This window comes from Dipteris shenzhenensis, chromosome 10 (assembly GCF_047967505.1).
Source record: "Dipteris shenzhenensis isolate YYH24624 ecotype China chromosome 10, Dip_SZ_1.0, whole genome shotgun sequence".
Taxonomy (NCBI): Eukaryota; Viridiplantae; Streptophyta; class Polypodiopsida; order Gleicheniales; family Dipteridaceae; genus Dipteris; species Dipteris shenzhenensis.
The window spans coordinates 21,362,430-21,377,314 of NC_141605.1; the positions used below are offsets into that span (position 1 = coordinate 21,362,430).

Below are 14,885 nucleotides of genomic sequence, written 5' to 3' on the forward strand. Positions count from 1 at the left end.
GTGTCATAAAGAAGGTGCTCTTGGATGGAGGCTTGGAGGGGGGAGGAGGTGGAAAGACAAGAGGGAGGCTTTGGGGAGGAGGTGGAAAGACAAGAGCGAGCTTTAGGGTCAAGGAGGAGATAGAAGGTCAATGGAATGGAGGAGATGGAAGGTCACCTTCGGAAGGAAGGAGGAGATGGAAGGTTAATGGAATGAAAGGAGGAGATGGAAGGTCTCGGAGCCATGGGTTAAGACTTAGCCAAAATTTAAGAATCAAAGATCCACCTGAGATGGGGAGTGGTTGAGGATGGTCATGCATCTTTGCCGGTGCAAAGCACGGGTTGAGTACTCGTTACACTTAATAGCAACCTAAACAAGTCCATGACTTTTCTCAAGGGAAAACCATCATCTACACAAAACCACACCCATTCCAGAGGGGCCAATGAAGGTTTTGCCTTAGTAAGTGCTGAGCTGGATGAGTTTTGGCAAAGTTGAAGTGGAAGATTTGAGTAACTTACTGGGCATTGTTCCTCCTTCTCCCTTCTCTATTGAAATCCAGGGCACTGGAGTTTGGACTTGCCATGAATTAATGGCGGTTGACTGCTGGCCTGGCGTAGTAGATGATTTTGCGAATTCTAGCCCAACAGTCCAATACTGGACTGACTCGATTAAGCAGATCCTCCTGCTGCACCCTCGGAGCAATGTGATAAGCTTGGAGGGGTGAGAATTGATATGCTTGAAGTCTTTATGGCCTCTTGGTGTAAGCATTTCAGCCATCGTGTTTCGGTTCTAACTCAATCGGTTAAGCCCATCTTTCAGATACCAGCAAATCTCCCCACATCTTTCCGTCTCATAAAAGCTGACAGACTTGATCAACTTAGTGGCCTTAGCCGCAGAAATGCTTGTCGGAAATATTGCCAAAATCACCTGCCCACACTTGATAAGCATGATCTGAACGAAGACGTCTCCTCAGAGCTGGCAAAAATCTCAAAGATCCTTGAAGGTGAAGATTGGAATCCTTACAAAGAGGAAGCTCTTCGGGTCTCAAACGTTAGACTTTCAACGCAGCTTGTATCGGACGTGCTAAAACTTAAAATACACCCAGACGTGGCCCTACAATTTTTTATTTGGAGTGGGCAGCAAGAAGGTTACCAGCATGATTTCAGAGCCTACCATAGAATGATGGTTGTTTTGGGTCGAAAGAAGCGATTCAACGATTTGGCTACTTTCCTTGAAGATATGAATTTGAAAGGGTTAGGAAAAAATGAAGTCATCTTTTCAACTCTGATAAGACTATACGGTCGCGCTGGCAAGCTGAAGATGGTGTTTAATGTATTCAGTGACATGGAGAGAAGTGGGTGCAGCTACTCTGCTATGGTATGCACAAGCTTATTTTCCGTATTGCTGAAAGCAGAACGTTATAAGATTGTGCACAAATTGTACAAACAAATGTTGGATGCAGGATATCCTTTCAATACAGACACGCTTAACGTTCTAATTGATGGATTTTGCAAGGCAGGCAAAGTAGAAGAGGCTGACAGTATTTTTTATTATGTAAGAAAAGGAGGTTGTTTGCCAAATGGCTTCACTTACAGCACAATGATTTGTAGTCTATGCAAGGCTCGTAGATTCGATGAGGCCTACAAAATGCTCATGTTTATGTTGGAGGATGGTTGCACGTTGGATGCTGTTACTTTCACTAAGCTTTTGAAAGGATTTTGTAAGAGGGGCAAAATGGAAACAGGCTGTAAAATATTTCATGCAATGTTACAGAGTGCATGTGTCCCTGATGTTATTGCATACAACGTTCTCATTAAAGGTGCTTTTAAAGCTGGCTTGGTAGACCAGGCACTGAAGTTTTTTGACAAGATGATCCAAGCAGGTTGTGTCCCTGACTCTGTAAATTATGTTACGTTAATAGATGGTCTGTGCCAATCAAGAAAGTTTGAGAGGGCATCTGAGATGTTGCTTCGCATGGAAGGTGACTGTTGTGATGCAAGCCCACACCATTACAAGCCAGTCATTATGGGCTTACTCAAAGCAGGGAGAGTGGATTCAGCTCATAAAATTTTGAATGAAGCCATGAGTAAGGGTCACATCTTTGATTCCACGACTTACTTTAAGGTCATTGACCATCTTTTTCTTGCTGGTAAGGTAATGGAGGCCCAGGATCTCCGACGCAGGGTTTCTCATTCGTGCTCATAGGTCAACATGGTGACAGGTCAACAGGAGGTAACATCTAGCATGGGGTTCTTGGTTGTGCTCACAGGTCAACATGGAGGCAATATCTAGCATGGCTTGACTGTGGTGAAACTTGTGCTTTAATGATGATGCAGTGGAATCAAGTGTCATATTTTGGATTGCCCAACGTCCCTTCCTGTCTTTTGCCTCGTTCCTCCTGAACATCTGTGCGGAAAATGTGAAAACTAACTAGACTCGAGGCTGTAAAATTTCCATTTGTTCAGCTTGGGGAATTTGTTCAGAATGTATCCAAATGTGTACATATTTATGGCTTTGTTTGTGCTGAGATGTATAGTTGCAGTTTGTTCATGCTTTGACCATGGCGTCATCTGTTGTATATTTTTGGGACTAGACTCTTGAGATTTTTTTCAGGTTCTGTACATAGACGTGGGGGCAAAATCTGGCATATCCACATGTGCAAATGGAAAGGGCAATACCAGCATTTCTGAGGCAGCAACCTCCTGGAGTACATAAGTAAAGTTTAACGGATAGCACGATAACCTTTTGTGTGATATGTATCGTCAGCTGTTACTTAAATTTCTGAATTTGTACGATTGGATATATTCTAGTCTTACAAAGGTATATATATAGTTCATGGGTTTTCTTTATTTGGCATGAAGATATATGATACAGAAAAGGTGCAGAAAGTTGGAAAATTGCCCAACTTCTGATGGCAAGCTCTTGAAATCAACCAAAGGAGAATCAGTGGATATCAAGAGCAGTTGTAGCTTGAATGAAAGAATGTGGATGACTTGTGGGTTATGTTGGAGGAGAGAAAACCTCACGTGAGCATGGGTGTGAACGACAATTTGTATGGACACTACGTGGCGGTCTTGAAGTGTGCATGAAGCTGGCAACACCCGTAATTTCTGCTCACTTTGGAGCTGGCGCAATTCTCTGAGAGTAGAGCTCATCACTGAGCTCAGCTCCTCTCCTGGAATCTCTCGGTTGGCAGCAGATTATGCGGATCTACTCCAATGTTATTATGGTTTGATGCCTTGTATTCGGTGAAAAAGTTCAGTAGACAATAATCGTAGGTGTGTGTGTGGAAGGTATGTAGCTCATCGTCCTCCAACAAGCCCTGTAGGGATGAGGAGGACTCAAGATGGTTGTAATGAGACTTCGGTCTGACAATAAAGTGTTTTCCTTCTTCATGTCGAGTTCTTCTTGTTAGTGTTTTCTTTGCATATGCGCTTGTAGAGGTAGAATAATCTTTAACAGTTGGTATCAGAGCCACCGGATCTAGGAATGGAGACTAAGAGAGAATCAATGAAGCTGGCGGTCTTCACAGGGGAGAATTTCCCTGCATGGTAACTTGGAGTTCGATTATATTTTATGGAGAAAGGCCTCTGGTCCATTGTTTCGGGCACTGAGAAGAAATCAACGGGAAAAACCAAGCAGGAGAAGGTGCAAGATGCGTTGTCCAACATGACAAGTCAGTGGGAGATTAAACACGAACGGGCATTTGGAATTCTTGGCAGAGCCCTTGGTTGTAGGTATTATCATGATTTGGACTTTGGAAAGTCTGTGCACGACAACTGGATCGCCATTGAGACTTTATTTGGCTCACGCTTAAAGAACTCGAAGATTCTGCTCAAACAACAATTCTTCGGATTATCTATGAAGGAAGGAAGTACTCAGGGTGAGCATTTGAATTGTATGCGTTCAATACTTCGCCAATTGTCTGATTTGGATGTTACGGTGGATGACGATGATTCCAAAGCTGTTCTACTATTGAGCCTCCCTCCAGCGTATAATGATATGATTAAGATACTTCGAGTTAACGCAACTATCTCGCTCGATGAGATGATCGCCACCCTACTAGATGAAGAGCGTCGTCAAGTTTCCCACGCAGAATAGGAATTACATGCATATGCTACAGTTGATAAAAGGAAGGAAGCAAAAAGGGGTGATCGGAGGCAGCTAATCTGTGATTACTGTAAGAGATCAGGTCACACTGAGGACTTCTGCTTCAAGAAACGAGATGACGAAGCTTCCAAGGAGAAAGTGAAGAAAGAGACTGCGCATACTGCAAATCTCTGTGTTGACGATCCAAGCTCAGACGTTGATGACGATTGGGCCTTTTAAAGTTTTTCTTCAAAATCACGTAAAAATAAGGGAGACTTCACAAGGTTTCCAAGCATCGACTATGTTGAAGTTGTTTTTAAGATCTCTGTTTTTTTATCATGAACGATGTTTTGTTTTCGAACCAGTTGACCCCTACTCCTCCATCTGTGTTTTCGAAAAGGGGGGGCCGTTTTTGGTTCATTTTATGTCACCTTTATCTGAGAAGCACTTTGTTTGTGCGATCCTGTTATGGTGAATCATTTTTCATCTCATGGTCACCTTCCCAGCGTTTGGTTTGAGGGGGGTGTTGGAGGAGAGCAAACCTCACGTGAGCATGGGTGTGATCGACAATTTGCATGGACACTACGTGGTGGTCTTGAAGTGTGCATGAAGCTGGCAACACCCATAATTTCTGCTCACTTTGGAGCTGGCGCAATTCTCTGAGAGTAGAGCTCATCACTGAGCTCAGCTCCTCTCCTGGAATCTCTCGGTTGGCAGCAGATTATGCGGATCTACTCCAACGTTATTATGGTTCGATGCTTTGTATTCAGTGAAGAAGCTCAGTAGACAATAATCGTAGGTGTGTGTGTGGAAGGTATGTTGCTCATCGTCCTCCAACAAGCCCTGTAGGGATGAGGAGGACTCAAGATGGTTGTAACGAGACTTCGGTCTGACAATAAAGTGTTTTTGTTTTTCACGTCGAGTTCTTCTTGTTGGTGTTTTTTTTGCATATGCGCTTGTAGAGGTAGAATAATCTTTAACATATTAGCCTTCTACTTTAATGCTGGTACGCTAGTTCGAATCATAGCCATTGAAGAGACTGCAGCACTTTTGGAATGGAATGGTAGGCTATGGAAGACTGCAGCACAGTTGGAATGTGATGTTTTTCAAGCTGCAGGCGCTCAACTTTATGGTATTCACAAATGAATGGAAACGTGAACCAATATGGTTACTTGTGCATTCATAGGTTTAATAGTTCTTGAAAACAGGTGTGGTCTGTTGAGGTCTATGATAGCTTTCATGGATGAAAAACAAGCAAAGAAGATGCCATACTTGCCTCTTGCATCACAGCATGGAAGATGTGTTCTTGGTAACCATGGAGAAATGCAACCAAAGAAGAAACCAAAGAGAGACGGACTGGAGATGCTATACACACAGCCTGAAGAAGCACATATCTGAAACAAGCTGATGAAATAAAGATCCAGCCATTGCATTGTCAGAAGCTGGAAGTCAACTGTAGAAGCAGAGCCCAGAACATCAACATTAAGTTCAAACCAAAGTGGTAGCCAAACAAGATCTCCATTGCCAATCTGGATTACTGAAGAAGCTCCAGCCCAACAGACTGAACAAGCACCAAGGGAAGCAACACCGCTTAGGCAACAAACATCTAAACCTTGGTGAAGCAAGGAGGCCATTACAAAACAAGCGAAAGATGTTGACAGATCTCAAGAAGTAGAAGTCAATGAATGATGCAGCAGTGCCCCACCAAAGGGGAGCAGTTGAGCTCATTATCAAGGTATGCTAAAACAACCATTGAAGAGTCAACCGAAGTTCAAAAGCAGTAGGAAAGCACTGAACATCAAAGCCAGTCAAAGAACACCATAGAAGAGGCCAAGCCATAGAGCCAATCAAGAAGCAAAGAAGCAAAGGAGAGATGCCAAAGCCAGAGGAAAATGAAAGAATTAGAATCAGAAGCCACCAAAGATTGCTGAATGCCTAGAAAGCAGACACCGTACTAGGTTTCAAGGAGGGTGCTCATTGAGCCAAAGCTAGGCTGCAGTACAAAACACGGGGTTAGGTAACGGATCATTCAGCTCTTTTCTTATTTGATGGTGGTGCAATACATAATTTATTTCTTATTAGTTAGCAAGAAGTTTGTATAACTTATTGAAGAGGAGAATGAAGCAGATGGGTGGTTCTTTTGTTGCGATATACTTGCATCTTCTATGTGAAAGTGATGGCTCCCCCCCCCCCCTCCATTAGTTTCCTCTCTACGAATTTCCATAGCTTTTCCTTATAGGATGAAACACCATGGCATTGTAGGAGTGGATAGTTTATGCATAGTGACTTGCTCGTCTATTGTAATGATAGATCGTTGCATTATTGTTGGCTTAAGGTGTTGCATAGACTGAATTGTAAATCATAGGAGACTCGATCCAAGGAGGAGGCGGATGAAGCTAGCCTTGATAAGGTGATTCATATATGTGGTCTTTAGGGCAGCACCAGTACGTCGGGCATTAGTTAGCATATTAAGACTCAGAGCTTCCTCTCTTGAAGTTTTTTCTCTCTAGCAAGTCCACTTCTTCTAATGATGCGACTTGTCGAGATTTACAAACTAGAACATGCTCTGTGCTACATGCCATCGTCACCCTGCATCTTTTCCATTACGAGATTGGCAATGTCATAATTCGTTGTTGAAGTTTGTTCTTTTACAATTTACTTAGGGACCTTGATGTATTTGTTACACTGCTAGTGGGCGAGCCAATTTTCTAGCCTATCTTATGAGATTTCTTGTTTCGATTGATAATCTTTCTTTTATACTAACACAACTTGTATCACGATTAGCTTAAACAATCATTTTTCAACTTTGAAGCAATGTCCTAGCTCATTAATGTCTACATTCATTTAGAAAGAACATTCTTGCGGAGGTGGGAACGTGACAAAACAGTTTCACGCGACTCTACTTCCACCTAGCCATCTACGTTTCTTAGTTCGAATCATGACTTGGAGCTAATACGAACTCATTACTCTAGATAGAGAGGAGGCTTCGTTCTATACATATGGAAACTTTTGACCCATACTTCGTCTGATCTACGACCCTCAAAATGCGAAGTACATGGAGCTACTATCTCAACCATAACTTGGACGATAGTGACCCTTTTTTGCTAGCTTTCCAGTCAAAGTTGCTATGCAAAGTGGGACATTATATATTTATACATGTAGCTCTGTTACGTCTTTAATTTTCACGACTCTACGTTTGTTCAGGTTTATGGTCGCCTTTTTGACAGCCATTTCACTAGAATCGACTTTGGCAGCCACATCTGCATCACTGCGCAGGGTTGCACTAATGAAAAGGAGTTCACATGGAGCCTATTGCAGAGGGATCCAAGAGCTTTTATGACTTGAGATGGACGGACCGAAGCTCCTTACGTTAGCCTTTTAGTACCGGCACAATAGAATGGAGGTGACCCAAAAATTGCCTCTAGGATAGCTACATCCCGCACGAAGTTTAGATATATAGAACTATGGCAAAAATTAAATATATTGCACCGTGACATTTTCCAAAAGTATTTGCAGAACGTCAAAAACAATTTGGTTTTGATGCATATATTTGGGATCTCACTGTCATAGCTGACAAAAGTAATCTCTCTATGCCCAATGAGCAGAGCACTAATGCTTGTCTACCAGCAGTAGATTTTTCTTATGTCTGGCTTTCTTGGGTCGAAGCCTTCACTTTTCAATAGAAGGCCTTACTGCACTAAGCAATGTTTTGCTACTAGCTAGATATTACATTGAGCAAGAACCTGCCGCTTTAGAAGCTGAAGCATAACTACAGCGCTCTGCAACCCACCTCTTCTACATAGAGCCTGGGTAACTTATGCCTGCGAACTCGAAGTAATGGCAGACTTTTGCATTCTCTCCTTAAATCCTCATTAAATCCTTTACCACTCCAATGAGAGGGAGGCGCTAGCCTCTTTCTGAACTCCTAGAATCTAGAAGACAAGCACATACTCTCTTTGTGCTGTGAGCACGAACACTGAAGTGATAAGAGACTGCAGACTTGCAAGAATGCAATATCTTTGGATCTGGCTTTGCAAGCCAAGAAAATTTAGCATCTAAATTTCATGATAGTAGAAATACACGCGAATCCCATGTGCTTGCCATACTTTACATGATCATTATATAATAGTTGGGTATAACATGTAACCCGGCTTCGATCGCTTGTTGAAACAACCGATGGGGCATCTGTGCAGGATATGTCGAGGAAGTTGAAAGCCCATACGTTTTGATGGAGGAGAAGGATACAGTTTCACTTACCTTACTTTTTAGATCTGAATGGAATAGTGTGCTCGCCATTGAGTTTTCACTTCGTTCGATTCCCTAGAGTACTTCTGGTCACTACCAACTACAATGACGATATATGTCACGGTGGAGAGAATCGGTTTCTGCAAGAATCTATGATATATTTGGTAGATCTAGGGTGTCTATGCTATGATACGAAGCAGGACACTAGACATTACTCTTTGTAAACCTTATATCTATTTTCTTGACATATGCAAGATGGGACAATTAAAGACTAGTTTTGATTTCCATGCATATTATGGCCTTTGGAACCTTTTAAAATTCTATTGGCTTTATCATTTTTGCGTGAGATTTTTTTCATGGGTAACTTTTTTTGGGACTATTAGGAAGGCCCGGAAAAAGGTTTTTCCTTATATACTTTATTTGGATTTCTTATGTACATTGGGATTACACTTAATAAGGCAACTGAAATCTACCAAAAGAAAACTTGCAAGTTTATTCCAAGTATGGCAACTAATATTGCAAGGATTCTGTCTTACATTTTTAAACTTCAAGTGAAAAACTTAAATTGTCATTGGGAATTTTGTACACATTGCTTTATAGTAGTTAGGATGATCTTGGGTTATTTGTCCTTGGAATTTTGTTACATTGTTTAAATACTTAGGATGGTCTTGGGTATTCCCTTTTATTTAGTTGGAGTGCCCACATATTTTTTTGCAAAATTAAAAAAATGGCCATGTCTAAGAAAGACTTGATCAAATGTAGGAAAGGATAGATCACGTACATACTACAATATTTTAAGCCTTTTTGGGATTTTTCATGTCATAAGGCTTAATGGAAAAAGAGCCTTTTTAGAACAAAAATTTGGGCCTTTCAAGGATTCTAGTTTACTTCTTCATTTTCATAAGCCTTGGCTTAAACTATTAAAAAGCTAAAAATGCCAATCTTTTGAATTACTTTTGGAAAGAAAAATAATCAAGATTTGATTTTTGCTCATTTAGATAGAGTGACAAGGATAACAACTTATGCCAGCATTGAATCCTAGCATTTGGCACCGCAGTTGTTGCGTGCGCCGTATAGTCTCTGTCCATTGACTATGGAGTCTACACGTTTTTCTTGCACATAGTAGCCCCTCTACCCACAGTCATCGACTCTACCATGCTTAATAAATTCGATGCTGGCTTCATTGTTTGGTCATCACCTGTCTTATTAGTCAATATGAAAAATGGAACCTATCGAATGTATATTGACTCCCGTGCACTAAACAAAATCATAGTGAAGAACAAAAACCCAATCCCTAGGATTAATGATCTTTTAGACAAATTGAAAAGGGGCCAAGGTCTTTAGTAAGATGGGGCTTAAATCTGGTTATCATCATCAAGTTCATTGAAAAGGACCCAATCCCTAGGATTGATGATCTTTTAGAGAAATTGATGATCTTTTAGACAAATTGAAAAGGGGCCAAGGCCTTTAGTAAGATGGGGCTTAAATCTGGTTATCATCAAGCTCATATGGTAGAAGAGGATACATACTAGACTGCGGGACATTATGAATTCTTAGTTATGGATTTTGGGCCAGCTAACGCTCCAGCTATTTTTAGTAGAGTGATGAATCAGATCTTTCTTAAACACCAAGATTGTGTAGCTTTTATAGGAAGTTTGTCAAGAATTTGCATTCATTTCACATCCATTGATAGAATTTCTTAGAAAAGCTAAGCACCGAGTGGCATCAAAATAAATCTTCTGCAACTTTGAAAGAAGCTTTCACGCATGCGCCTGTGTTGCAACTACCAGATTTCTCTAGACCATTCTTTGTAGTTGTAACCGATGCAAGTAGATATGGAATTGGAGCTGTTCTTATGCAAGATGGCCATCCTATAGCATATGAGAGCAAAAAATTAAAACCAATGGAATGTAATTATAGTACATATGATAAAGAATTAACCACTGTTATGCATGCCTTACGTATGTGTAAAAACTATGTGATGGGAGTTGAGTTTCTCATCAAAATAGATAAATAAAGTATCAAGAATTTGTTGATCCAGCCACTAATATCCCCAATAGACACATCAAATGGGCATCGTTTATACAAAGCTTTTAGCCCATGATTCAATATCAGCCTGGTAAAGAGAATGTAGTTGATGATGCTCTATGCTCTTAGCCAAAAGCCAAGTATTAATCACATCACTGCTATGGAAATTCAGCCTTTTGAATGTATGAAGAATTCTTATCAAGGGGACCCAAACTTTTCTGATATATGGAACAAATTAGAGAATAAGAATTGGAATCCTATGTTGTAATATTCTTGCAATGATGGATACCTCTTTTATCAAAAGAAATTATGCATCACTTGACCGTTTAGACAAATTATAATGGAAGAAATGCACCAATCACCGTATATCCCGAGGCATAGGGGAGTGATTGCCACTTTACAAGTGATAGCAAGAGAATTTCATTGGCCTATTATAAGAAAAGATGTAGCTAAGTTTGTAGCCAAATGCATTTCTCGTCAGAAGATCAAGAGTTATAAAGGAAAGACTACTGGATTGCTAGAGTGTTTGCATATTCCTATGGAAAAAATATCCATGGATTTCATCATAGGTTTTCCTACAGTAGGTAGATCAAAATGACATGATATGGACTATAGTGGATCGCTTTAGTAAGCAAGCCTATTTTATCCCATTCAAGAAGACTTTAGCAGCTCAACAAGCTGAACATATAGTCATCAAGCACATCTTTGTCCATCATGGCTTGCCAAAAATCATATGGTCTAATCGAGAATTGAAGTTTTGCAGTAATGTTTGGATTTAATGGACCATTTAAGGTGATTCAGAAAACCAATGATCTTGCATATAGGCTTTAATTACAAAATCATTGGAAATTACATAATGCTTTTCATATTAGCCTCTTAAAGCCATTCAAAGGACATCTACCTATACATCCTGTTTATGAAGAGGCTCCATTAATTGTTGATGAAGAAGAAATACTAGAACTTGAATACATTGTTAATCATCAACAATTCTTGACTTGAAAAGGAAATGCCTATACCAAATGTTTTCTCAAATTTAAGAATTGTCGAAGAGATGATGCTTAGTGGATGCTTAAGTGGTTCTTTCAAGCTTTTCCAAACCATCAGTTCCTATAATCAAACACGCAATTGAGGTCAGTTTCAATCCAAGCAAGAGGGATGTTGTGGAAATTGTATTTTTGATATTTCTTGCTATGGATATTATTTTTATTTTAGTTAAGTGTGACTATGGAAAAGTGTTCCATAGGAGTGCACCGGATGCAACGGGGGTCCTAGTGGATGCTTTGTCTGGTTTAGTTGGGGATGCCTAAGTAGCCTGTGATTTCCCATGCTAGATGGTCGGTATTGTGGGTTATTCCATGTTAATACTAATATCACTAGTGTTATAGGTGTTGTGCTTGATTATTGTACTTTGAGCGTGGTTATATTAAGATCGATTGATTTGATGATTCATTCAATTGATTGTCAATAACTAATGTAAGTGGTGGCTTGAGTACATGTGATGGAACTAATGGCAAGGATTGGAGTTAGTGTGAGGGTACTGTGATCAAGGTATCCGCATGGCACATCTTATATGGCCATAGGCCTATTTTGTATTTCCTTGATATTGTAAAGTTTGGGTAATATTTGTGGAGAAGAAGTAAATCATTTTTGGGCCCAAAGAGGCTATGTAAAGCAAATCCATTGTTTTTTTGGAAGAGAGGGATAATTTTGGCTCCTTAACTTCATTGAAATATTATAAATACCCTAGATGAGGAAGCATGGGCCACTCATCTAGGGGAGGGAGATTGTACGCAGTGTGCTTGTCGTTATCATTGTATGGTTATTTTCTTAATCTCTAATTGATTAAGTGGTGTTTTGTGTGGAAGAGTTACCTTTTGGTTTCAAGATTATGGACTATTATGAGTTTACTTTTTGATGGATTGTTTATGTCAACCCTTAATGATGTCTTTTTTGGATCATCAAGACTTTTGGAGAGCTCATCTCCTCAAATGACATAGCCACATGGAGAAAAAAACATTCATTAGTCGTTTATGTTTGGAAATATGTATATAACTTCTGTCTTCAAGAAACTACTATAGCGGGTCATACCAACTATGTAGATCCTTTTGTGGTAGCCCATAACATGTAATCTACTTTGTTTGAGGAACAAGGACTAAATTGACATCTAGAATAAATGGAAGATCTCCACAAACAATTGGATAACTTAGAACATGATTTTTGAAACTATTGAAGCTCTGAATTATGTGGGGGATTTTCCAATAGGATTTTTTTTCAGCGTTGTACATCCAAGTTGCAGTTGGTTCCCCTTACCTATGATATATTGATGGATCTTGATCATGAAATTTTGACACACCTGGCTCTTTGGCTCTACTTCCTATTTTATGACATGTTTAGTAGCCATCTTTGGGTTATCATTGGTTGAGAATTGTATGGAGCTAATTATATGTTGATAATTCATAGTAGTTTGGTCCTTTCACTTGTTTTTACAAGGGCCCTTCCTAAGTATTCATAATGGACTCTTTTGGCTAAATAAAGTAAGATAGAGTTTGAATTATATTGAGAAGAGAAAAGGCAGACATCTAGGATGAACACACCCGTGCGTGCATGCACATGCACACACACACACACACACACACACACACACACACACACACACACACACACACACACACACACACACACAATTTTCTCAGTAAAAATTTCGACCCCCTTCCCCCCTTTTTTTCCACTTCTTTGTTTGGTTCTTGTTTCATGGTTTTAAAAAAAAGAAAGCTATTAATTTTATTTCTCCCCCTTCATTTTAGTATCTAATTCTTATGTTTCTCTCTTTTTTACTTTCTAATTGTTTCATTTTTTTTTTGCCACCACTGCCTAGGGCTTGCACTAGGATCCTCATGGCCTCATCTATTAGGACCGTTTATGATACTAGAGGGGCTTGTGGGACCGTGGTTCATGCATTATACATAAGTGGTACCCACCGATTCAATGGCACAAAGGTAGGGTTTCCAGATCCTGATCCATTGGACACTAGAGTAGTGACATGAGGCCGAATAGACCTAGTTGTGGTTGGACTAGTGGCCCCTCCAGGGATAAGCATATTCACCTCAAACCTAGGACTAATAGACCTAGTTGGTTGGACTAGTGGTCCTCCAAGGATCAGCATATTTGCCTCAAACAAAGGTCTACATGGGGCGATAGTTGGGTAGGGTATACCTTCTATTTAATGTGGGCTCTGCTACCTGTTAAAACTCAAAACAACAAAAAATACATTTGGGAGCAAAAATGGAAACTTTTCTATGATGTGACAGTGTTGGCCTTTCAAGAACTCAAAATTCACCCAAAATATCATTTCACATCCTTTCTTTTTAGATTTTCTTACACAAACACCTTAGAATTCCTCTACACTATCTTCTATGAGAACACAAAACACTAAAAAGCAACTCACATTCACCTCAATTGCTTCCAAAATGAACAAAAAGTTTTTCTTCTCTCTTCTCCTCACCCACTTTTTATTCTCCAAAACCAATACTCATAACTAAGCTAGAAAGCATTGGGCAATGTGTAGATAATGAAAGGAAGCAAAGCAAAATGTAAAAGTGCATCTGATTGTCCTCAGTACTTGTGCCAAAACCATGTAGTCCAATGGTGACTCACGTGTCATGGGGATGTTGCTGATATGCCGATGAGTTCTACTCCTAGTTGGAGTAATGCAAGTGCTTATTGACCACTAGTGCGCTCTAGCAGCTTTTGGACTATCACAATGTGATTCCACAAAGAAGAAAGGGGATGGGAAGTTGGGGAGAAAGAGGGGGAAGGGGTGGGAAGAAGGAGAAAGAGGGGGAAGAGAGGGGGAGGTAGTGGCAATCACAAAGGCACTACAAGGAAACAAGAGAACACTCCAAACAACTCATTGAGAGAAAAGAGAGCAACTTGTGCAAACAAGAAGTGAAGACCAAAATCAAACTTTTGGTCTCGAATGCTCTCATACCCGATGGGCACGATGCTTTGCACATGTGTTAATCTAACCTAATTAGAGATGCATGAAAATAATCGTATCCATCACAAACTCCATTTATCTCACTAAGTGTTATGCACAATTGCCAAAGAATAGTATCCGAGGTGTATTATTCAAATGCCCTCATACCTGATGGTCATGATATTTTGCACACATGTCAATACAAACTATGTTGAGATGAGTGCAAAGTATTGTGTCCATCTCATATGCTTTGGATAGTCAAAGTCGGCACACACCCAATTTTTCATCAAGTATTATGCACAACTGCCAGAAAATAGTATTTGAGGTGTGTTATTTAATTGCGCAAATACCTGATGGGCATGATACCTTTCAATCATGTCAATTTAACCTTTGTCGAGTCTTCTTCCAAGTATCATCATCGAATATGCTTTGAATGGTCAAATTCGCCACAAATTGTATTTTTCACTAAATGTCGTACAAGACCACCCAAAAACACGCTTTGGATGTGTTATTCAAATGTGCACACACATGATGTAGTTGCCTTGATGAGTGTAGTAGATGGTAGAGT

The 14,885-nt window shown here is 40.0% G+C and overlaps 1 protein-coding gene across 1 annotated transcript; it reads left to right on the forward strand.

Annotated features, from left to right (window-relative positions):
• Window positions 1-332: 332 nt before the first annotated feature.
• On the forward strand, window positions 333-3,274 carry LOC147897551 (uncharacterized). The gene has a single exon (XM_087380464.1). It carries the CDS (start codon window positions 712-714, stop codon window positions 2,182-2,184), a length of 1,473 nt encoding a protein of 490 aa, XP_087236590.1. The 5' UTR covers window positions 333-711; the 3' UTR covers window positions 2,185-3,274.
• The last annotated feature ends 11,611 nt before the right edge of the window (window positions 3,275-14,885 follow it).